This window comes from Camellia sinensis, chromosome 7 (assembly GCF_055761805.1).
Source record: "Camellia sinensis isolate YWXY chromosome 7, ASM5576180v1, whole genome shotgun sequence".
Lineage (NCBI taxonomy): Eukaryota > Viridiplantae > Streptophyta > Magnoliopsida > Ericales > Theaceae > Camellia > Camellia sinensis.
The window spans coordinates 23360698-23386175 of record NC_138967.1 but is presented as its reverse complement, the minus strand read 5'-3'; the positions used below and the strand labels follow the sequence as shown (position 1 = coordinate 23386175).

General features: G+C 31.7%; 2 protein-coding genes across 2 annotated transcripts; one reads left to right on the top strand and one right to left on the bottom strand.

The window, feature by feature from the left end:
* The first annotated feature begins 4617 nt into the window (after window positions 1-4617).
* Window positions 4618-7105, top strand: LOC114300480 (auxin-induced protein 22D). Its single transcript, XM_082877575.1, has 4 exons — window positions 4618-4960; window positions 5563-5774; window positions 5904-6003; window positions 6695-7105. Exons 1-4 carry the CDS (start codon window positions 4767-4769, stop codon window positions 6768-6770), a joined length of 582 nt encoding a protein of 193 aa, XP_082733701.1. The 5' UTR covers window positions 4618-4766; the 3' UTR covers window positions 6771-7105.
* A 4699-nt stretch (window positions 7106-11804) lies between these two features.
* LOC114300477 (uncharacterized) lies at window positions 11805-23226 on the bottom strand. Its single transcript, XM_028245346.2, has 8 exons — window positions 22816-23226; window positions 21232-21361; window positions 20985-21112; window positions 20193-20331; window positions 15566-15680; window positions 13674-13737; window positions 13286-13573; window positions 11805-12104 (listed from the first exon to the last, which is right to left on the bottom strand). Exons 1-8 carry the CDS (start codon window positions 22990-22992, stop codon window positions 12099-12101), a joined length of 1047 nt encoding a protein of 348 aa, XP_028101147.2. The 5' UTR covers window positions 22993-23226; the 3' UTR covers window positions 11805-12098.
* Between the last annotated feature and the right edge of the window lie 2252 nt (window positions 23227-25478).

The window sequence follows — 25478 nt, the reverse complement described above, 5'->3', positions numbered from 1 at the left end:
TTGAGAAAAGGTGCATGACAGCTCATGCGCGTGGAGGAGTTCGTTTGAGTTCTTGTTCTTTGATAAAGGCATGTCGTCCTAAAATGAATGATCTTGGCCGAAGAGTTCTCACGCCGAGGTACTGGAAGAAAATACAGAAATAGGTTCCATCACCTCAGAATGCCGAGGTAATAGAACCTAGGGGCCAGTTGTGGGGATATATTTTCTGAGTACCAACACGTGGCAAGGTGACGCCGACGTGTCAGCCGACGTGTCACGTGTCTTGGTCATTGTGCCGAGGTCATCTCGGCTAGGCCAAGGTTGCCTCTGAAGATATCGGAATCCGAGATAAGTGGATAAGGGACAAGAGTCCTAGAATGAAAAGGGAACTCAACCTAGATAAGGGACAAGAGTCCTAGAATGAGAGAAGATTTCAATTTGGGTAAAGATAAGACTCTTAGAGAGTTTATCCTAATCCCACTAGGAGTTCCAGATTAGCAGTAATCCTAAGTCCATTAGGGCCAGGCTCCTATTGGGACTAAGATTGTATTGGCTATAAAAGAGAGGCACCCCTATGGGTCTAAGGTATACTTTTGATACTTAAGCTTGTGAGTTTGATACTTGATTTATCTTTGAGAGATATACTGACTTGATCGTCGAAGTGCCCCCGGGTGGTCGAAACCACCGCGGGATTCTTATATTTCCGTTACAGGTTAGCTGAAGCCATCTATTCTGCCAGTGCTCTCCAGTTGATTACTAAGCGGGCAGTGTGGTCAGATTTTTACCCACACAGATAAGATAGTTGAATTTGAAAACTGATTAGCAATTAATCTTTTATAATTGCTTAACAATTATTTTAGGAACAATTGGTAGAAAAAAATGTGTGACAAAACTTCAATATATGTTATGTGTTCTATGATTTATGTAATAGAATAAATATATATGAGTAATATTATAAATAAAAAAATTTATATAAAATATACTAACAAAACAATATGTTACATTACTTTGCACTGTAAAACCAAAAAACTCTGCTTAGGGCACAGTTCGTGGCTATGGCCCCGTTTGGTAGAGGTATAGGAAAGTGATTATAACTTATAACTTAACAGCTTATAGCTTATAACTGTGAACATAAGCTGATTTTTGACTTATAAATTAAGCTTCTTCTTCCCCACTCAAAGAATAAGTTGATTTTTAACTTACAAAAAGCTATAAACTGTATTGTTAAGCTAAACCAAACACATCAAAACAGCTTAAATTAAGTTAAAAGCTAAAATAAACTGGAAATAAGCTCTACCAAATATAACCTATATAATATATATATATATATATATAATAATAATAACATATATTGATACCAGCATACTTAGCACATCATTAAAATGATTGTACGGACACCAATAGCTCATTAAAAATAGGAGAAATATGAAAAATGTATCAATTTATATTATGATATTATTATTAATTTTATTTATTATATAAATTATAAATATTTAAAATTTTTAAAATTATGTCACATCATTTATTAGCATACTAATTAATATACCCATTGGTTTATATAGTATTATTAAAAAAAAATATTAAAACTTAAACATCTTATAATATTTAGACACTTGTTTTTAATAAAAATTTTAGTGCATGTAACATTACTCACATCATTATTATGATGATGAATTCTCTGTGATTTATTATTATTATTATTTTTTTAGTAAGGATAACTTTTTGTATATAGCGGGACTACAAACTCAAAAATTTATTTTATTTATATTCCTACACTTTACTAATTTAATTTTCACAATATAAATTGATTTTTTCTAAGATTAGAAGTCTGGTTGCTAACTTTTTCCTTTTGTAAATATATTTACAGTCGTGCTAGAGGCCTCGAAATTTCGAAACTTGAACATCTCGAATCATGTGGGTTTTTTTTTTTTTTTTTTTGGAAGGGTGGTTATATGTAGGAGTATGCTTAAAAACTAGACATCTCACATCAACTCAGCCTGTGTGATTTGATAAGATGAGTGAATTGAGTTAGACTGGTTTGGTGATAAAATTAACTAATCAATTAGGATGTTAGTTAAAATTTGTTAATTTCATACAATTTTTTTACGAGTCCCTACTATATTTTTATTTCGAATCAGGAAGACTCGGAGGAAATTGAAATGGCTTTGATTTCAATTTCCTCCAAGTCTTCCTGATTTGAAATAAAAATATAAAATTAACAAATTTAAACCAGTAGCCTAACTGATCAGACAATTTTGTCACTCAATCAATCCAATCTAACTTACTCACCTTATCGAACCACACAGGTTGAGTTGGTGCGAGATGTCTAGTTTTTTAGCACACCTCTACATATAACCATCCTTACACAAAAACAAAAAAACAAAAACAAAAACAAAAATAAAAAACAATTTCGAGGCAATCAAGTCTCGAAATTTCGAGACATCAAGCATTTTTCATATATTTAACTTGTTTTGGGTATACTAAAAATAAACAATTTATTAATTTATTTAAGTCATATTATATTTTTATTTTTTTACTTCTATTCATAATAAATAAAAAAATTTAAAAATAAATCATACTTAAAATAAGCCTTAATTAACAAAGGGTAAAACTTTTGAAATTCCTATTATTTTTCATTAACAAAGGGAGAATTGGTCAAGGGATGACCATGTAGTCATGAGTCATGATAGACCAAATGTCATGTAGATCCTCCCATCATCAATTAACTAAAATTTCTAAGGAATCATTTCAATTAAGTGATGTTTGAAAAAATATTTTCAAATTAATGGTAAGTTTTACAAATATTAAAAAATAAAGCCTTAAATTTCTTCAAAAATTTATAAATAATTTATTGAAATAACTCTGAGACGTAAATTTCCCAATTTCAAATCCCTGCCAAAAACCCTGGTCCCCCACATGGCCATGGTATGCCCATATCCAAACACCATGTGGGACCCTTTCAGTCACATGGGAATGACTCTCTCTCTCTCTCCTCCCAACCAACGCCCCTGATTTTCCCATCCACAAGCCCACAAAACGCATCTTGACCGTTCCTTTAGAGTCCTAAAAAGTCTTCGTTCCATATGGGCGGCCTTAATTTGTCCCACTCTTGTTCCCTAAATACAGTGTCACTTCTCTTAAAAGATGCTGATGCTGCCAATGCTACCGACAGCCTAGCTTGCCTTTGTCCTTTAAAAAAATTTAATAATAAATAATGCATTTGATAGCAAAACACATTTGCCTTCAAAAAATTTGGATAAATTGCACCTACATCATCACTTTTTGATATTTAAAAAATTATGCTAATCTTTTTGTCAGTATAATTATTTAAACGAAATTAATATTACTATCAAAAGACATTTTTAACTCTAAAATTTTACATGCAAAAATTAATAAAATGATATAAATGTTTTGTTGTTAGGGTTTTAGAAAAAATAACAACTGTTGCGGCTGGACTATTTTCTTTATGGTATATTGATAGTTTTAAATAAGATATGAGGTTATAAATGATTTTTTAAAGTCCCAAAGGGCAATTTAGTTACTTTTCCTTACTTTTTGTTTATGGCATCAAGATTTTCTTAACATGTCTAACGTTCACTTCACGGTAAGGAGTTTGTCAAATAAGATTATTAATCACAAGAATGGATATGTAATTTTTAAAATGTTAAGGGGTGGGATGTAATCAGACCAAATCTAAGAGAATGTCAGTGTAATTTATCTAAAAAAATTATATCCTAATATTTTCTCCATATATTTTTAAAAAATGTATATATATGATGTGTTTGTAATTTATATGTTGTTTCAATTTGATTTATATAATATTAATTATATTAGTTATTTTTAAAATATATGTATTTTATATTAATTTAGTTTAATTGATAACATAAGTTACAAATTGAACATAAATTAATGATAAAATAATTCATTTAAAAAAATAAATTATTTTAAATTAGACATCAACTCAACAATGGTAGTGAATAAACTAATTTAATTCTTAATATCAGTTTAATTTCTAAACAAGTATTATTAATTAGACTAAATTAACATATTACTAAAAAAAATACTGGTAAAATTGAAAAGTATGTTAAAAGTTGATTTTTTAATTTTTTTTTAAAAAATAAAAAAATAATGTGATCTAAAAAAATTAAAAAGCTAACTTTTAACCGAGTTTTCAAAAATAAAGTAAAAAGACTACCGGTATAATTTTTCGTTTTTTTCTTTTTTCTTTTTTTTTTGGAAAAGTCATATTCCTCTATTTTTGGCTGGCAAATGGCCTCATATCATAGAGTTAGTTTGGGGTGTGGGTTGACTTTTTAATTTTTTAATTTTTTTGATTATTTTAATTTGTGTTTAAAAAATCTCATTTATGATAAGTTTTTTTGACTTTTGTAAGAGAAAAAATGAAATAATTATAAATTAAATATGACATTTTACCTTTTTTTTTTTTTTTTACTAAAGTAGTTAATTTTATCCTCTATAATTATTTTAGTCCAAATATATCCCAAACGTAGCCCTAGTGTTCCCCAAACAACACGCTTTACTGCTTTAGCCTTTTACGTCATATCATATCTTGGTGTTTCATTGTATTGCAACCTCCACCATATATATTCAATCAACTCTCTCTAACTTCTCCACAAAGCTTTTCTTTGTTCAGTGACTTACCCAACTTTTCCTTTGTTTACATATCTCTCTCAACACAACTCTTGAAAGGAAAGCAATACCGATCCATTGGTTTGCTTTTTGAAGGTCATTTTGGCTTTGTTTGGTAGCTAAGAATTGTTGGGAAAATGGAAAGCTCTGTAGCATATGAGAATGATCTTAATTTCAAGGCAACTGAGCTCAGATTGGGATTGCCAGGGAGAGATGAGTCTGAGAAAGAAACCATGTGTGGTGGTGGTGGTAGAAACAACAAGCGAGCAACGCCTGACACGGCGGAGGATGGCGGAGCGAAGGGTGGCTCATCCGATGCCAAACCAAGTAAGTTCTCTTCTTTAGGCTTCTCTTGTTTTAATCATTTTTTTTTTTAATGACAACATAACATAATATTGTAAAAATATACCTTATAATCTTTAAATTTAACTCAATAGATAGTCTTGTAGGGCTGAGTTTGTTGGTTCTTTTATATATATATATATATATATATTTTTCCTTTTTTTTTTACAAACCCATATTGCAAAGGGAGCCAAGATAAAATTATTTACAGAATTTTTTATTTTATTTTGCATTTTGATATTTGATATTGTCGTTACATTTAAATTTTTTTTCCATAGGCAACACCAATGACTGCATCATACAACTTTCTCTTTCCCCATTCACCCTTACATGCAATCTATACATTAAAAATATTTAAAAAATTACACCAAAAAAATGTCAAAAAAAAACCATAATAGCAAAATATCACATACTACATATCACTTAATTATTTATTTCTCAACACCATCTATTTAACGAAAAAAAAAAAAAAAGTCATTCAATATTTATTAGATTTTTTCACCTCATAAAAAAGTTAAATAATTAAAATATCACTAAAAATGTCAAATTTTCAAACTATACTAATTTGACGTGGGGTATCTAAAATGGCAGAGCACAAGTAGTGGGGTGGCCACCAATCCGATCCTATCGGAAAAATAGCTTCCTTCCTAAGAAGGCAGAGGTGGAGGCAGAGGCGGAGGCAGGAATGTATGTGAAGGTGAGCATGGACGGAGCTCCATATCTCAGAAAGATTGATCTAAAGGTTTACAAGGCCTACTCAGGCCTCCTAAAGGCTTTAGAAGACATGTTCAAATTCACCATAGGTGAGAATTTTAATTAAAGAATATTATCTATTATTGATTAATTGATTGTTGTGTCTCTAATATCTATTGTTTTCTTTGTTCTTATAAATCTAAATCTAACCGTGAAATTGAATGGCTTCAATTATTTAGGGTTGTACTCAGAGAGGGAAGGCTACAAAGGATCTGAATATGCACCAACTTATCAAGACAAAGATGGTGACTGGATGCTTGTTGGAGATGTTCCTTGGGAGTAAGTTCTCTCTCTCTCTCTCTCTCTGTACATAGTTCATAGTAGATAGTTTGAAAAATATATATATATATATATATATATAATGTTACATTTATCATATTTTTTTCTCACATTTACTTGCACAATCATAACTATCACATTAGAAAAAACAAAACTTAAGTCGGATTCATTGCATTAATAATTATAATTGTGACACATGAGATAATATAATTAATGTGGCATAAACATATGATAAGTGTAGTATTTTTTTGCCAATAGTAGCATGGTAACTTGACTTGCAATTTCTTGCCAAAAAAAATATAAGAACTTTTTTGGCTGTGTCAATTTTAATCTTTAATATTTTTAATTCTGTCAATTTAATCTAATTGATAACATTCATTAAAAAATTAAACATGAATTAAAGATAAAATGGTGCATTCAAAAGGGCATGAACCATTTTAAATTGGGTGTCCACCCCTCACATACTTTGAAATAGTGAATGAACTATTTTTGTTTCTTAATTTTAATTAAATTCTTAGACAGACATTATTAACTGGGTTAAATTGGCACAATTAGAATTAAAATAATCAAATTGACACAAGGTGCAAACTACATAAACTACAAGTGTAATTCATTCAAAAATTAAATTTTCCCTTTCATTTTCCTATGTTTTTTTCCTTCTAATCAAACGAACCATGCATTCTTGTTGCAGCATGTTTATGTCATCCTGCAAGAGACTGAGAATCATGAAAGGATCAGAAGCTAAAGGCTTAGCCTGTGGGTTATGAATGAGAAACCCATAACAGAAGAAACAGAAGAGAAGATATGTATCTATTCTATCATGGAGAGATACACAGTTTGAGCTTGGGTTCTCGAGGAATTTTGATTTTGAAAACACCCTCTTTGTGCCAACAGTTTTCTCTGGACTTCAACTGAGAAGTGCAAATAGAAAACACAAAAAAACAAAAATACTACTTTGTAAAGTTGTAGCAGCAGATCATCTATGGTCGTTTTATTGTCTTTGTTTTGTAATAATTCTATTGAATCAAAAATGCATACAAAAGAAATACTTGCTTCCAAAGCAGTTCTATATATAAACATGTATATAACATGGCTCTCCAAATTTTAGTTATGCTTTTTAATATTAGAAAAATAATTCACTAAAAATTTGTACAAATTTTTATATTTGAATAATGTGGCAATTGTGTATTTTTTTTTTTTTCATACAAGTTATATTGATGGAACTTTATTTTGAAAATAAAATGATTTAAGACTGCAAAATTATTCTGAATGAAAATTTTATATAGTTTTTTTATTTGTATCATACTATTCGTTGTATTGTGAAAAGTATTCTAACAAGTGTTATGAGTACAAAAAAAAAAAAAAAAAAAAAAAAAAAAAAAAAAAAAAAAAAGAATAAGTTAATACATGAGACTCGTTGAAGTCAAGTTTGAGAATATCTCATTTCTAAAGAGATTATTTCAGTGACTCGGGTTAGATCACGTGATTCATGTATCAAAGATAAAATTGTAAGAGTCATCTTGGTTAATCCATTGAATCTTATCTTCTTTTTTTAACAGTACCAAACAATTTAAATATAAAAACAAGAAAGAAAAAAAACAAAAAATCATGGTTGATTCTGATTAAACAGTCTTCCAAATAAAGAGGCCAAATTGGTACTCCTACAAAACAGGATCAAATGGAGACAATCTACTTCCTCAGCATTAATTATTTGCAAGAGAAAGTTAAAACTCTTGTAGGTTTTTGTAAATGCATCTTCTGAGAGAGAGAGAGATCATGAGGCCAAGGGGTTGGTTGTATGGGTGCGAGTAGCAGTAGTAGGGGTATTTTATACTTTCCGAATCTCTCTCGATGCATGTCATCTTCCTGTACCTTTAATTTCATGTTGTTAATGAAATTTTTCTTTGCTGATCAAAAAAAAAAAAAAAAATGGTCAACAGCTACCCTAAGAGAGTGATTATGGTGGGGCAATCAGCCTGAGTGCATGTTTTGGTGTAGTTTTTTATAAATTAAAATTTAATAATTAGAAGAAAAAAAAGAGTAGAAGTTATAAATGTTGCTCCCCCAACTTCTCAATCAATTTGACTCATAAATGGTAAACAGAAACAGTATGTACCAAACACTTTGATGGAAATTTCCAAAATAAATTTAAAAAATTGTTAATAATCCTATAAATTGCACCAAACATTGCCCAATTATGGTGGGGTTAGATATTAGGAGGCAATCGCTATTAAACTTGAATGTAGGCAATCACCAAACATGGCCATATAATTTAGTGAAATTTCACTGCAAGTGAACATGATGGTTAGGTAGTACTGCCCCTTCCTGTGTAAGAGAGAGAGAGAGAGAGAGAGAGATTCGAATTGTATTATTCGATACAAAGATTTTGTTGTCCTCTTGTTTTTATATGACTTCTTAGGGTTGGGTTACCCATAATCTTTCAAACAACAACATTTGACATTCTAAATATTTACTATTTATTTCACAGTATTGAACTGAACTCGATAAGATTGCTAAAATCAAATTACTCTGACTCATTTAAAATCAAGTTACATAATTATCACATTGAATACATTTTAACACTTGTTAAATTTTTAAATCAAACTTAAACAAGTTAATAAAAAGCTCAATAATAAAAATAAAAATAAAAATAAAAAAAAGTATTTGACTTATAAAAAATAAATTCAAAATTTATTTGTTATGTAAATAAGTCGATCTTAAACACGTTTTGAAACTGATCAAATTTTAAAATTAAACTTAACTAATCTACAACTCAACTGGACTCTACTAAATTCTACTTATCACATTATTGTTGGATCCACCATCTTACTAGGAGAGACAATTCTTAATTGGTGTTTGTAAATTTATTAAATTTTGAAAGGATGGTGTTGGGTAGTCGGTGGACACGCGACATTGTCCAAAGAACATTTTATTAAAAAAATCTTATTGAGCAGTGTAATAATTTTTTGTGCTTTGTGAACATTAATATTATATTCTAACAAATTCAAATTACAAAGGCTAGATCAGTTGGGAGCCCAGTGCCATAAAGCAAATGTATTTTGATTTAACTGTTTTCTTACCTGAAAAGATGGAATTTATTAATGGGTTAATATTTATTGATGTTCCCTATGATGCACTTATGTATTTATCTTTTCTTTTTTTCAATTAATTAATCAATAAACAAACCAAGGTTCATTGAACATCGATTTCTTAGTTTTTTTTTTTTTTTTTTTTTTTTAAATATGATGACATATTTATGTATTTATCTTTTCCTTTTTCAGTTAATTAATCAATAAATACACCAAGGTTCATTGAACTTCGATTTCTTAATTTTTTTTTATTTCTTATTTTTTATATAGTAAATATGACAGCTTTCTATTATATATATATATATATATATATATGTGTGTGAGATATTATAATAAAACTTAACAAATTACAATTATAAAAATAAAATCAAATATAACACATAATTTATACAAAGAAGAAACCCAACAATAACACAGGAATAAAAATTATATGTAAGTGAAGAGATTTAAATCAATAAGATGTAACAATACTGACCAACGAGATAGTCCCATTAATTTTTTTTTTATTTATTAGCTTACGTGAGGATGTGACATCTGTTTTGAATTAGAGAATAACAAAATAAGAATTTACCATATTCATTTGATACATAGCATTTAGATATGAGACAGATAATTAGTCCCATAGCCATGGACTTATCCTTCACAAGTTTGACTCACTATTTCTCTTACATTTGTGATGCATTCTATAAAAATATTTTCTAAACTGAGCACATTTATTTGAAAATGATGTAAATGTCAATCAATGATTTTGTATTCGGATCTGGATAGACCGTATTTTAGAAACAAGTATAAAAAAATTAAAGTTATAAAGTGCTTTTAAAATTTGTATATCATGTTGTGAAGTGTCTTTTTCTTGGGATTTCTTTGTGTTGAAAGACACTTTATTAACAAGATCAGTCAAATAATTGCTTGAAAATTCTAACCTACCTATTCATGGTAAGTTTAGTGATTATAAGGGATTGTTTGGGTGTCTTAAATAAGTATATTTTTTTGTCTTTTTAAGTTAAAAAATTTAAAAAAATGTAGATGTTTGGGTTAACTTTTTTACTTTTTATGGAAAAATGTGTATTAAAAAATTATATAAATTAGTATGTAGGGGAAAACTAAGATTGAGAGTTGTGCATTCGTAATTTTTGACTTTTTGAGAATAGTGACAACTTTTTAACTTTTTAACTTTTTGTGCAACTTTTTTGACTTTTTGACTTTTTTTTAACTTGTTAAACTTGGCCTAAATTTAACAAGCTCACATGTTTCCATGATAATGCCAATTAAAGCAAAATAAAAACAGGCTTTAGGTACTAAATTTCTAAACCAGTGTAATTAGGACATCTTTTTGCTTAACCAAAGTTTAAGTTCCATCAAATGGGATCAGTTATATGAATCATTATTCTCCACGCGGGTCTATCAAAAATCAATTCCATAGTCAAATTAAGTAAATCCATATCTTAATTTACAACGCTAGTTAGGCCTACCCAGTTCGCTAACACTTCCAGCAACCGTCACTGTATCGAATCTTTTCACTATTGCCTCTGTTGGTCTCTATTGAATATAACTGAACCATCTCAATCGATTCTCTTTCAACTTATCTTCTATCGGTGCTACTCCTACCCATTCCCCAATACACTCACTCTTAATTCTGTCTTGTCTAGTCTTGCCACACATCTACCTTAGCATCCTCATCTCAGCAACCATCATCTTATCTACATGTTGTTTCTTAGTTGTCCAACACTCTATCCCATACAACATCACTGGTCTAATAATCGTTCTATAAAACTTACCTTTGAGTCTAGTGGGTATTCGTTTATTACACGGTACCCAGACGCACTTCTCCACTTAAGTCATCTCATCTTAATCATATGGGTCACATCCACATCAATCTCTCATGCCTTTATGATAATCGACTCTAAATAATGAACATGTTCACTCTTAGACAGTGCTTGATTTTCAATTTTCACTTCTCCTCTTCTTTCATTATTACTATTATTAAATTTACGCTCCATATACTCTCTTAGTTCTACTTATTCGAAATCCTTTAGATTTAAGTATTTTTTTCCAAATCTCTAACTGTGTTAACTCATTCTCTAGTCTCATCCATTAACACGATATCATCTGTAAAAAACATACACCATGACACGTCATCATGAGTATTTCTCGTCAGCTCATTCATAACTAAAGCAAAAATATAAGGACTTAAAATAAATCTTTAGTGGAATCCTACAGTAATAGAAAATTCATTTGTCTTTTCAGCAAGTGATCTAATAGTGATCACCACCCCTTCAGACATGTCACTAATCACATCAATGTAACATTTTGCCACCCTTTTCTTTTCTACCGCCCACCATATTATATCTCAAGATAATTTATCCTGGGACATCTTTTTGCTTAAAATTAAAAATCAAAAAATTTCTAATATATACACTAGCAATTTGTGTTTTGATGTATATGTTTAAGATCATTGTACACCTTCATTCGAAATCAATGAATCATATGGATAAATCATGGTTTATTGCCGAAGAAATATGCAAGACAATAATCAAGTTGGTTCAGTGATGTTAATAATCTAAAATATCTATGGTACTGTTTGATTCAATAATGTTACCATCAAATCAAAGCAAGTGTAAAATACAAGAGGAAAGATGGATAGTAATAATGTACCACAAAATTAAAAAATAATAATAATCATACCTGCATGAACAAGCTAGAGCAATTAAATGGGTGTAATCTAGACATTGATTGATTCCATCGAAAGTTTACAAAACCATCCACAAACAAGAAATGAGAAGAAACAGAAATTCTTCCAAATAATTCCGAGACAAGTCAGGATGAGAGAATTCCAGAATGGGGAGTGAAAGATTGTGCCTGTACCACACAATTTAGTTACCTAAAACAAAAATGGAAAAAATTAAGATAAACAAGAAGACGGTTAAACCAAGCTGTGAACTGCTTCAACATCCTATGAGTTTGCTTCAATTGATTATAGATTTATATCAGCAGAATTTTATCAATTCATGCCTGTCAACAAGGAAGAGAAATGATGAATGAGTTGCAATATGTACAGAAATATCAAACCATTTTCACAGTTAAGCTTTCAGTATCAGACGGATCTTACTCATCCCAAAAAACAACAAAGAAACAAATGAAAAAGAATTTACAACTTCTATAGACCATAAAAATAAATCAAGCAAACAATAATCAAATTCCTATATATGTTTTAATGGGACAATTTCAACATGATCTACCATGAAACAACCCAATAAAACCCATGGTTTAAATACGGGCTAAACTATAATATTTGTTTGTCATCAAGATCAATGTCATTTTTGGTTTTGTTGTTTTTCTTCAGCATTTCCTACCTACCTCAACCATATCGCTCCAACCCATCATGCATTTTGCACAGTTTTGATCACACACACCAGTCAGCAAATGTCAACCTTTTCAGTCAATTTTGACAAGTTGATACCTCTACCTATGCAGGAGTCATTTACTTCATTAAAATTCCTTTCATGACTGGTTATCATCCATCAGAACATGTCCCTTTCATTTATCCTCAATTTACTAATATCTTCTTACTTGCCTACCCAATATGTATCAATCTCGTAACTACGGTCTATTTATTCTCAGGCAAATTGCACTTTAACTCCCTCAATTATCACTATTTTTCACTTTACCCCCTCAAATTAAAAATTGATACAATATACTCCTTTCATCTTTTAAAAGTTCTCAATCTAACCCTTTATGTCTTCATTCTGTTAACAAAAGTGACGGAAAAGGTGATGTAATATGCAAGTCATATTATGACGAAAATACCTTTTAAGAATCTGACATAAGTATGATATGTGCACATTACATGCACTTTTCCAACCAGTTTTGTTCACAAAATGGAGACATAAGAGTTGGATTAAAAACTTTTGGAAGATGAAGGGGGTTATCAATTTATAGTTTGCGAGGGTAAAGTGAAAAATGGTGATAATTGAGGGGGGTAAAGTGTAATTTGCCCTTTATTCTCTCAAATTGATGGGTAGTCATCATATACAACCTGATTCATCCAAATAATATTGTCACTCCTCACATTTGTCTTGTGGACTTGTCCCTGGGGAAGCCTACTGCTACACAATTTTTTTTTTTTTTTTCAATTTTATTTTGGGTTTCATTCATAACGAATATGTTCCACAGTATTGCCAAAAGAACTTCACCTGTTGCTTTTTCTTCTTAGGCCTCCTTTTTCTTCGGGGTTTGTGAGCATCAGAGTTGGAACTCAGGTTACTACTCTGACCCGTCCGTGAATCTGAGGATCCCCTGTTTCTGTAGGAAGATTCACTCATGCTATTTGATGTGTTGCTGGATGTGGACATTTCAGCCCTCCGCAAGGGTTGCTTTTTGCTTGATGAACCTCCAAACCTTGATTTAACATGAACTGAATTTGAAAACGAATTGGTTGATGACCGAGGAGGAGGCATTAAAGCTCGGGCAGAGATATGCCTCTATACAAATTGAACAAAAGGAAGAAAAGTAAGCGAACATGGTCTATATATTCACAAATCTCCTTTTAACAGCTAAAGACAAAATTCAGGGGACAAAAACCTGATTCCTTTCATCGCTGGACATGCCAGATGCTGCTTTGCCAGAAGCACTAGAAGCTTGCTCCCTGTGCAAGGTATATGATAGAAATCTAAGATGCAGTTGTAAGTTCAACCAACACTAAAGACTACAGACGAAAATGAGAAGAGCAAAGGGGTAATGCAAGAATTTAGCACAATAAGATACAGTACTACATCAAAAGCCCTTGGTGGAATCAGCACCAGGGTTTGCTACTAATAATTATAAATCAACCACTAAATATATTTCGGTATTAAAAATTTTAAAAATGCACTCGTATTAAGGATAAACTTTACTTTAACCTTCAAACTTTACTCAAGTTTTCAATGTCAGACCTTTTAATTTTTATATTTGATCCCTTGAACTCTCACAAAACGAGATGAGAAAATTTGATGTAGTTACATCATCTATCAATTTGTACTTCTTACATCTTATATTAAAATTAGATTTCACTTGAAACTGCCAATGAAACACTCTCGAGCATTCAGGCTATTAGCTCAAGTAGGAGGCACATGATAACAACAGGATATTTTTTCTTACCTTCCTTAAAGGACTGAACAGCATTAACTTAATTATAAAAGTCTGAGGGCTTAAAAAGAAAATTAAAAGATGAAATTGAAAGTTGAAGTAGAATTTGAGGAACACAATGATAGTTTACCCCTCTATCAATCAAATTGACCTCATTCCTCAATCATAGTTAAACATTTATGCACTAATTCATCAAAAGACATCAAAAAAATACTATGTTGACTCCAACTCCTTCCTAAAACTTCCACAACTAAGATAAATACATTTGTAGTTAGAAAACACTCAGTGACTCCAATTCCTTCCTAAAACTTCCACAACTAGGATAAATATAAGATAAATACATTTGTAGAAAACACTCAGGAGTGTGAACATGCATACACACGAAGAAGAAAAATATGAAAAAGAAATATTAGGGTAGCGTTTGGTTTGTGTTTAGAATTATGATTTGAGTGTGGAGTTGTATTTTGAGTTTGTGAGTTTTGGAATTATGATTTGAAAAGAAAAAATTTGTTTGGTTATAAGTTTTGAAAATAGTTTTGAATTATTATTTGAATTGAGTGTTGAATTTTTTAAATGAGTGTTGAGTTTGTGAAAAGTTATTTGATTATGAGTTTTGAAAAAAGTTTTTAAAACTTATAACTCATAACCAAACACACAACTCAAAACTCTATTGAAAATTCTATTCGAAGCTCATAACCAAACTCTTTTTTAAATTCAATTCAAAAAAATAATTATTGACAAAAATAATTTTTTTATTTAAAAAATTTTAAATCAGAAAATATTTTTACTTAAAAATATTAATATTTTTTATTTTTTTAAAATTACTATGACAAATTAATTTTTATTTCAAAATATTTTTTGTTAATTTTAAATAAATGTCCAAATAATTTGTCATTTTGGTCTCAAAAAAATATTTTCTATATTTTAAAAATATCAAAACCAAATATATATATATATATATATATATTTTCCAAATAGCGGGTGCCAATTTCTTTATAAAAATAAAAAAATAAAAAACACTATTCCGGTCAACCGGCCGGACGTTCAGGAGGATATCCGGGGGAACGACCGAATAGACCCAAAAATTCAAAAACTGTCTAGGCAGAATGTCCAAACGAACGATCGGGTAGACCAAAAATTCAAAAATTCTCTAGTTTACCAAACATGTTTTCAAAATGTGTTTTGAAATTGATTTGGAATCATAATTTGAAAACTCTAAGCAAACAGAGGGTTGATTATTAGTGTAAAATCATGGTTTGAATTACAAACCAACCACAGCCTAGTGTACTCAATTGAGATAAAAACCAATAGTTGCATTTCCTGTCACAAATTACAAATGTAATACATACTTGGTACTTTTATCAGTCCACTCATCATCTGCATCAGCTTCATCACTAGAGCTTCCAGTTAAGAAGAAATCATCCTCGCTCAGATCCAAAAGCCCATCATCCTCGCTTCCTGTCTCTGTTAAGGGATATCAAAGGAAAACATCTATAATACTAGCGCAACAAGATAACTAGATAAAATAACAAAAGCTGAAATAAACTAGAAGGTGAAACAAGTATATAATTAGAAAACAGAGCATATGACCATCCACTAAACATTTTTCATAAATATGTAAGAACATGTTTGGCTAACAATTAAAAGCCATCATTTTGAGAAAAACATCATTTAGAGAAAAACATCATTTAGTAAATAGGTAAAAATATAAGATGTATCAAATCTGCAAAAATAAATTCCTCGCAATACATTATTTTACAACCAATTTCTTATCAAATTGACAAAATTAACCCAGAAAAATATAATTGTAACTAGATAATATATATATATACTAGTGGGTCATATTTTTTTCAGTCTCATTGGTAATTGGCAATAAATGTAATAGTGGATCATTTTCTCATGGTTTCATTGTTAGTGCAAATAGATAACTAATTTCTTTGGTAAAAGGTGGTTCTCTCACGGTCACTATTATTTGATTTCTTGAATAAAATTTAAAATTTGTTATCCAATGTTCAAAGTTTTCATTTATCACTTCATATTTTCAACGAAAGATGAACAATACAAAAATAGAAAGAAATATAATCACTCAAAGTAGTTGAACCTCACTCTTTTTCCCTCTACGTTCTTTCTTTTTTTCATGTTTCACTGTTTTTTATCCATCTCTTTTGTAGATATAGAGGCTTGAATATTAAACCATGTAACATAGTTCATAAGAATAAAATACATAAACCAATAATTGTTTAAACAATGGTACTACAAATAATGCAGCTACACTAGTTGTAAAAAATATATTGATATAGAGAAAGGAGAGAATAAATTGTATGTATTATTGATTGATATATATTGATGTACATTACAATGATTCATGATTCCTATATATAGAAGAGGGTGAGTGTGTAGTAGGTAAGGAGTAGGTGAAGTGGAGGTGGTAGTGGTGTAGTGGGTTAGGTTTAGTGGAGTAGGTGAGGTGGTAGTGGTGTAGTGGGTTAAGGTAAATTCTAACAGCCCCCCGCAAACTCAAGGAGGATAGAAACTAACCAACTTGAGTTTGAAGAGAGGAACAAAACAAGAAAATACATAAAAATAAAAAAAAAGATAGGAGACACTGTATGGTTGTGTCAGACCGTTGGTGAAGACACTGAAATGTGGTGTCATAACGTGGTAGAGGACACTGTATGGGGGTGTCATAACGTTGTAGAGGACACTGTATGGTGGTGTCAGAACGTTGTAGAAGACACTGTATGGTGGTGTCATACCGATGTAGAAGACAGTTTATGGGGTCATGTCGGACCGTTGTAGAAGACAGTTTATGGGGTCATGTCGGACCGTTGTAGCAGACAATGCTGTGACAGTTGTTGTGACAGTTTACGGAGTCTTGTTGGACCCTTGTAGAAACTAACCGGAATCAATGTCGGGACAGTTTACAGAGTCTTGTCGGACCCATAAAGGAGCTAACCGGAATCAATGTCGGGACAGTTTACAGAGTCTTGTCGGACCCTTGTAGAAACTAACCGGAATCTATGTCGGGACAGTTTACAGAGTCTTGTCGGACCCATAAAGGAGCTAACCGGAATCAATATCGGGACAGTTTACAGAGTCTTGTCGGACCCTTAAAAAAGCTAACCGGTATCAAATGTCGGGACAGTTTATAGAGTCTTGTCGGACCCCTTAAAAAATCGCATCCTCAAAAGGTGCACCCAATTTTTCAAAAAGCGTGCCATCAAAAGGCGTGCCCAATCCATAAAAAGGCGTGCCATCAAAAGGCGTGTCCACTTTATCAAAAGATGTGCCATGAAAAGGCGTGCCAGTTTGTCGGGCGTCAAGAGGCGCGCGATGCGCGTGGCTGCCTTGGCTATATAACCAAGACGAAGGCAGAGGCTGTGCAAACCAGTTTGAAACCTCTGAATTTTGGCAGTCTGAAATACTCTGTAAACCCTGCTCGGAAACACTTAGCAACCCAAAACATGGCCTCTTCTTCCCGTCCAGCTACCCAGAACCTGCTCACTCTCTTTCCAGAACTGAACGAGCCCACAGGAGAAATAACTGGTGCGGTGGCCAGTGAACCTCAACCAAACACCTCTGGTTTTGCTCCATTGAACTTTCCGATGCGGTCGGTGGAGCAAAAAATGGCGGTGCAAACTGATATTGAGGCTAATCAGTATACTCTGAAGTCATGCGTGGAAACCATGACGGCGGTCACAAATTTGTCGAACCGGCTGCAGAGTAGGACAAATGAGGTGCAGCATTTAAACGCCCAGCTGGCTCTGCTTCAACGCATGTATAAGGATGCGCGAGCAGAGATAAGCGTGCTAAGGGCAGAAAACAAGGAGCTGAAGCGGAAGGCCACCGTGATGTTTCGATTTGGAGGTCCACCCCAAAAAAAAAAAAAAAAAAAAAAAAAAAAAAAAAAAAAAAAAAAAAAAAACAACAACAACAATAACAACAACAAAAATACACAAAACATCACAACAACAACAGCTTTGTTTTCTTTTCTGCAGACAGCTACCCACCGACCTTCTCTGCCGCCGGTCTTTTCTTCTTGCCTCCGTCCTGGGCGGCCCTTGACGGTGTTGCCTCCGTGTTTCCTTGTCCACCGAGCACGTTCACTCCCCCATACTAGTGGCTAATACATGTTGTAGCATAGTAACATTTTAACATTCATTTCTCATTGATTCACTATTTCACATCCAAAAAGAATGGCATGGAAGATGTTAATAACTCCCTAAATAAGCTTGCCCACATGGCACATGCTTGTTGTGCATAGAAATAATTGCGAGTCTCAATTCCTCTATCCATCGCACTAAAATTTTACTAGAATTTTCAAGATGTTGATAAACATAACTTACGGTTATGTTATACATAGACTCGAGGGTGGGTGCGGGTGCGGGTGCGGGTGCGGGAAACATCAGACCTTTCGTAAACTCAAATCTTAAGATATTGAGATATGTTTCCAAGAGTTGGATATAGGTACAGAGACACATCATGTAGATTTATATATATATACATCTATATTGTATATTGTATAATATCTTAAATAAGATGTTGTAAATTATATAGAAATGTACTTGAAATTAAAATAGGATTTAGAAAAAAATATGAATCTATCTCTTATTCATGTGAAAGGCTAGAAATAGTGAATTTCCTATTCTTCAAACATTGTAAAAAATAAAATTAGGACTTTATTTAAATTGGATATGGGCGTTGGACACATATCTCCCACTCTAACGGTCTTACCCTTAGCATATCCGCTAGACAGAGGTATTTTAGGAAAAACAGAGAAGTCTATGTAACACAGACTATAAGGTACGTGCGGTCCAAATAAGTTATATGCATACTTCTCTAGAAGAGATGGATTGAAGTAACATGTTTTAGACCCAAAATGAGCATATCTATGCCAGAAGTTTTTTGGGAAGGCCGAGGATAATAGTAGTAAGAATGCAAAAACTGGGAGCAAAATGATCCCCAAATCATGTAGGCCTTGTTTGATTTGTATCTAGAGATAAAATTTTTGAGAAAAAAATCTCAAAAATTTGTTTGGTTAAAAATTTTTGGAAAAAAAAAAAAAAATTCAAAATCACTTTTCTCTTTACCGATCAATCACTTTTTCTTATACCCATCTATTCAACTACAAAATAAATAAATTAATTAATTAATTAAATTAAATTAAATCATCCCAAACTTCAAAACTATTCTCAAAACATACAACCAAACAAATTTTCATATTTTGTAAACTCTTTCTAAAAAATTATTTTCCAAAATTGTTTCACAAATACAAACCAAACATAGCCGTAATGTTTTTCTTTTTATGTTGAAAGAGGGTCATGATTTCCATAATGATGCAAATATAAATGGCCATTACAGTAGCGTAATAGTATTGTTACAGTCCATAATGACCGTCACATACGTGATATCTTTTTTTGTAACCAATAAAGGAAGTCGTAACAATTACCAGACCTCCAAATACCGCTATGTAATAGCTAACAACCATTTCCTAAAACGATGCACAACATGCAAACATTCATTTTTCAGGTTAATGTTTATGTATGCCCCTTCTCTTTTATTCTAGAGACTTCATACAGGCTTTCAGCAATAACAACTTTTACAACCTCAAGGTTGCGATAAGAAAAGGGTCTAAAAAGATGTGCACCAAAACAAAGAGATTTAATGAGAAATTGTTCCTTTGGTGAATGTAAAATAAAATATCAATCTTTACAAATAGTACACAGTGTACTGGAATGGAAGGTGCCACAAATAAACAAGTCAAATGTGAATAAATCCCAGGCCCCATTTTTCTGATAGTGAGATTAAAACATACCCATGACCCTGTGTAGACTTGACCCCCTTGGGGTTGGCAATAATTGCACTGAAGCTAAATAGCCAGTGGTCACTATATTCCAGGGCCCAAGCTCTATAAAAATCAAAGTAGTATGATTTTATAGTGGATAGTTATTGGCATAAGCCCTAGAAAGTAAATACCTTCAAGATCCTTCCCACTAGCGGCAGCAGCAATAATGTTGGCTTTGATCTGCTTACGTAATCTATTTCTTCTATCAACTATGTCTGTGTCATCACCTCCCATGAATAAAGATACATATTTCTCAGTCTTTGGAAAGAACTGCAGTTCAATAAAAGATCAATTTTACCCACATAATACCCATATAATTCAAACAAGTATAGAAGAACTAAAAGTTTATTTTTTGAATTAGTGACGCAGTATCATATTTGTGTATTTGGCTTCGTTTTCACAATCTATTTTCTGAAAAACATTAAAATCTAGTTTGGTGAAAATAAACACCAAAAAGATGTTTTGAATTTTCAAAAACCATTTTTGAACCAAAAAGAAACAAAATGAAAATATGGGTTTTTTAATTTTTCATTGTATGTTCACAAAATTAGTTTTTAATGTTTTTCATAAAACAAATTCTGAAAACGAAACCAAACAAAGCCAAACTAGAGAAAGAAGCATTCCAAGGATCCAGGCTTCAGCCACCCAGGATTTGATAAACCCAAGCCAATCTAGTTTACTAACTAAAATTTGATATGACTGAACTGAGATGGTTTGACACAACTGTTCTTGGGGTGGACAAAGATCCCACTCAACAACCAAATTTGGTGCCTATTTTTCCTTTTATTTATTTTCTGTGATGATGCATTATACATATGTAGCTCTATCATCTATGAACAGGTGAAAGAAATGCTCACTATTGTCACAAACTCATTTCATTCACGAAAACATGAAAGGTAGCAGAGTTTTTATGCATAGCTTACCCTAACATATTCAAGATCTTCTTTCAATTTAGAAAGCTGCTCGGCAATCTCTGCCTCTTTGGACTGGCCAGATGAAGCCCGTTGCATTTTCTCCAAACGTCTTATTCTCCGTTCAATCTTTCTTCTCTCTAACCATTGCAAATATTAGTTCCAAGAGTCATGCACAACACTAACAAGCCATGTAATTACTGCGAACATAAATTTGCAACAAAATGTAATGATAAACACAAAATGAATAATATTTTACCAAAAAACTTAATTTTTCTGTCACGCAAGAATATTTTACGTTCCACAGCAAGTCGATTGTGAATCTCTTGTTGTTTCTTGATCCCTTCTAATTTCTTTTCTTGAGCCTCTCTAACTTCAGGTGAAAGATCCTTAAAAAGGTACCATTGAGTTAGAAAGTAACCAAACTCCAGGAACCAAAAGAATACAACTATTCCACAATAAAACTCATGCGGTTCTGACATGATAGAGTGGAGACTTTCCTCCTACAGTATTAAAGATTCCCATAGCAATGAAATATTTTTGGTTCAAGCTATTCACAGTTTCACACTAAAAAGGAGCCATTTTCACAAGTAACCATCAGTTCCTGGAGAGTGGAGACTGAAAATAATGAACATCTATTATTACCTATAGATTACTAATCACCATCAATTCCACAAGTAAAAAGTTCTTGAGTTAATTAAAGAAAAAGTTACATGAGAGATGTCAAGACTAAAAGGCATTTAGGTGTCGATGGAACCAGAAGGTAGGGATGCCTAGCTAATCCAAGGCATACGACAAAATTTAATCTCTAAAGGATCAGAGTTCCTCTTATATCACTTACATAAGCAAGAATCTAAAATAATTCATATAGAAAATGGTCTTTTGGAAAACAAAAATGCTTCAAAATAGGGTAACACTGCAATGGTGTTCTTGTAATGGTATAGAGAAAGTGACCGCAAATGTTGCATAATTGCAGTACTTTCCCCAAAGAGAGATTCATTTAGGCAGTGTTTGGTTGGAGAATTTGATGAGAGAAGAGAAAATACAATCTCACTTTTTGTTGGGTTATAATGGAAAACACGGGGAAAAGAAAGTGAGAGGAAAATGTAATCCCACTTTTTATCATTTGAGTTCACACTTTTTTTTTTTTTTCTCCATTTCTCAACTCAACCAAACCTAGCTTGGAATTCAAATCATATCAATTCTTTGTACTTTTCTTTTTATTTCTCTTTCCGTTTCCATTTTCCTCATCAAAACCTCCAACCAAACACAACCTCGAAGCTCGTTTGTATTATGGAATGGGTTGGAATGGAATGTCCATTCCAGCTTTGCATTCCCTTTCCCTTTACATAAGTGGGGATTGCCATTCCAACCAAAAATGGGAACACATCCTTTCTCTAAGCTAAGGAATAAGCATTCTATTCCACCCTGTAATCACCCCCACAACAATGATTATTGGTCTCCCTCTGTTGGTTACCACTATCATCCCCTTCTGCCACCGCCACCACTACTACCACTGTCATCGCCACCACAATTTATTGGGGTCAGTCCATATGGGTTTTGCAGCAACTTAGTGGTAGTGGACGGTGGGATTGGTACCGGATTAGTCGCCCCTTAGAGCCAGATACCGAGTTATCATAAAAATTTGCACCACAACCACCACCACACCACCACAATATCCCCATTTCATAACACAAGTCAATAAATTCTCAAAAACCCTAGCTTTTTCTTAAATTAAAAATAAAAAATAAAAACAATAGTTCAATTGAAGAAAACAACAAATTCAGAGGTCCGGTGATTGATTAAAATTTAGAGACAAAAGAGCGTGTAGAGAGAGACACACCTTTCTGAGCATACGCTGAATGGATCGAATCTGATTCTTGAGAGAGACAGACTTGGGGTTGGGGTTAGGCTTGGCTTTCTTGTCGACACCTAGTCCCTTGCTGGACCGCCGACTATTGCTCACCGGCTTGGGTTTGCGTCCGGCGACTCTGCGCTTTCCGTAGCCGCCGTGCGCCATTTTTTTTTTTTTTGGCAACAATGTGCAGAGAGAGAGAGAGGACAGCTTTATTTAATGGTTAGGGCAAGTATATTTATGTATATTTATGTTTGTGACAAATACAAAAAAAATAAATTAAAAATAGGTTAGTTTCTTCAACCTCTGATCTGCAATTTGGGCAGCTCTATGCAAGTGAATAGATTCCTCTGTTTTGTGTCTGTGCTTTGCCAATGGCTCTCACGCGTTTGGCTTCTTTACTTTGGGTGAATTATTGGAAAGGTTATTTTAGTAAATTTTTATTTTTTTAAGTTAAAATATGAGATAAAAAATTAGTATGTTTAGAATTAGGGGTTGTTTGGGATGATCTAAATAAGTGCAGTTTTTGACTTTTTATGAAATATGGATTGGGTTTGAGTTGGGTTTGAAGTGATGTGTTAGAGAGGTGATGTGACTTAAATAAGATGATGTAATTTAAATAGAATAGTGACTTTTTAACTTTTTATCTTTTTTCAAGTATGTCAAACTTGACCTTAATTTTTAACTTTTTATAAAAAAGATATATAAAAATAGAAAGAAAAAAAAATTAACTTCCTACATAAATTGTTAACTTTTAAATTTTAAAATTAAAATATGAAGTTACCGGAGTCTAACTATCAACCCCGTCCCCAGGGGCTCGGATAATGAGCCCATTAGTGGCAGAATGTAGCAGTTGACGAATTGGAAAAATGATTCATCTAATTCAGTTTAAGTTTGCTCGAATTATTTGAATATACTGATCCACTATCTAAACAATTAGTGTAATCTTTGTTGACCATGGTTTTTATCTTTGTTAATCGTGGTTGTCACTGTTGTTGTTAGATGATTGGTATGTACAAATTTGAGTTATTCGAGCAAGTCAAAATTTGATAAATATTGCATTGCTCTGAAGAATTATGAAAATTAATTTACATCGTATTTAGTTGGGAGATTTGAGAAGGGATTTGAAAAATGAAAGAAAAAAAATACGTAAAATATGAATAAAATATACCTCTATTTCACTTTAATTTCATACATATTTTTCTTTTCCGTTTCCAAATTCCCCAACTAAACATAAAGCTTGTAACTTTTTTTAATAAAACTATTAGTATGCATAGAATTTTGCTTCCTTTTTTTTAAATGATAGTTAAGAGTGGCTAAAGAAAGGGAAAAAAATTGGTATACGACTTGTGTCTTGTGATTTGAAAAATTATAAATATCTTTTTTTTAGAATTTTTTATTTAACAGAATTAATTAAAAAAGTGAAATTTCTAACTGTTCACCTATATAATAATAAAATTATCTGAATTATTAATTGAAATAAAATTTTAACATTATTAAAAACTTTTAATTAACTTGATGATATATTAAGAAAATGACATATTTGTTATAAAATTAGAAACCTTAGAGGGGCATAATGTAATTTCTAGAACTGTAGGGGTAATTTGTAATTTAAGTAAACTTCGGGAGTGTGTTTATAATTTACCCCCCAAAAAATAATGAATTATTTTTTTGAAAAAAAAAATACAGACTTTTACAATCTACCTGAGTAGACGAATTAAAAAGGTTTTCGAAAAAAAATATCAATATTTAAAAAATTAAAATTTTCAATAAAATAAAAAGTTTACTAAAAAAATCAACAATAAGTATCTTTTTTCTGTTTTATGTGAATTTTTTTAATTATTTTTTCACTTTTTAGATTGTTTTTTATCACACAGACTGAAAAAAAATATATTTAAAAATTAACACAAATTTAAAAAGAACACTAAAAAAATTTTAAAAAAAATTAAATAATGTCTTTTTTATTGGATGCCAAGCACAAGTAACTTGAGTCTAATTCACAAATTTTATAAATTGAATGATATTGAAACCCAAATCTACCCCGAGGAAATTATAGTTTGGGCTCAAAATCCACAAAATAAATAATTAAATAAGAAGCTCAAAATCCTATTCGAATCATTTGTAAAATACTCTAGATTTATCTAAACATATTAAATTTGAGTTGAAAATCTCAAGTTGAAAGGTTGGATTTGGTCAATTTTCAACATTACTCGAATTTAGTCAATAAAAATCTTGAGTCTAATCTAACGTTCAATTATTATTTTCTTTTGATGCCACAATTTAAAGTAGTTCAATCCACCATACAATAGTTCACTAAATTCATACGTGCATGATTTTAATAGTTTATTTACCACATAGGTGTAGGATATGTGCACAAAAAAATTTATCATGTTTTTAAAATAATAATTTAATTCCCATATAGTTTGTGTATAAAAAAAGGGAGGCAGCAAGTAATGGCAAGGGTGGAGGAAGCGACCACCACGATTTGAGAAGAGAGTGGTAGACGGTGACTGTCATGGGTTGGTGGATGGGATGGGTGGCATAAGATTGATTGATTAGGCTATTCAAAAAAGAAATTAACAAAATCCAAATTTAGGAATTGTCTAACAATTTTTATGGGATGCAATTTGAGGTAGCTAGTAGTAGTAGAT

What these genes read in the sequence shown, in the direction of transcription:
- LOC114300477 (XM_028245346.2), bottom strand. Translation starts at nt 22,992, where the DNA reads ATGGCGCACGGCGGCTACGGAAAGCGCAGAGTCGCCGGACGCAAACCC. An exon ending in CAGAAAAATTAAGTTTTTTG is followed by an intron (nt 21,113 to 21,231) that starts GTAAAATATTAT and finishes TGCAATGGTTAG; the next exon opens with AGAGAAGAAAGATTGAACGG. An exon ending in AAGATCTTGAATATGTTAGG is followed by an intron (nt 20,332 to 20,984) that starts GTAAGCTATGCA and finishes ATTGAACTGCAG; the next exon opens with TTCTTTCCAAAGACTGAGAA.
- LOC114300480 (XM_082877575.1), top strand. Translation starts at nt 4,767, where the DNA reads ATGGAAAGCTCTGTAGCATATGAGAATGATCTTAATTTCAAGGCAACT. An exon ending in TCCGATGCCAAACCAAGTAA is followed by an intron (nt 4,961 to 5,562) that starts GTTCTCTTCTTT and finishes CTAAAATGGCAG; the next exon opens with AGCACAAGTAGTGGGGTGGC. An exon ending in GTTGGAGATGTTCCTTGGGA is followed by an intron (nt 6,004 to 6,694) that starts GTAAGTTCTCTC and finishes TTCTTGTTGCAG; the next exon opens with CATGTTTATGTCATCCTGCA.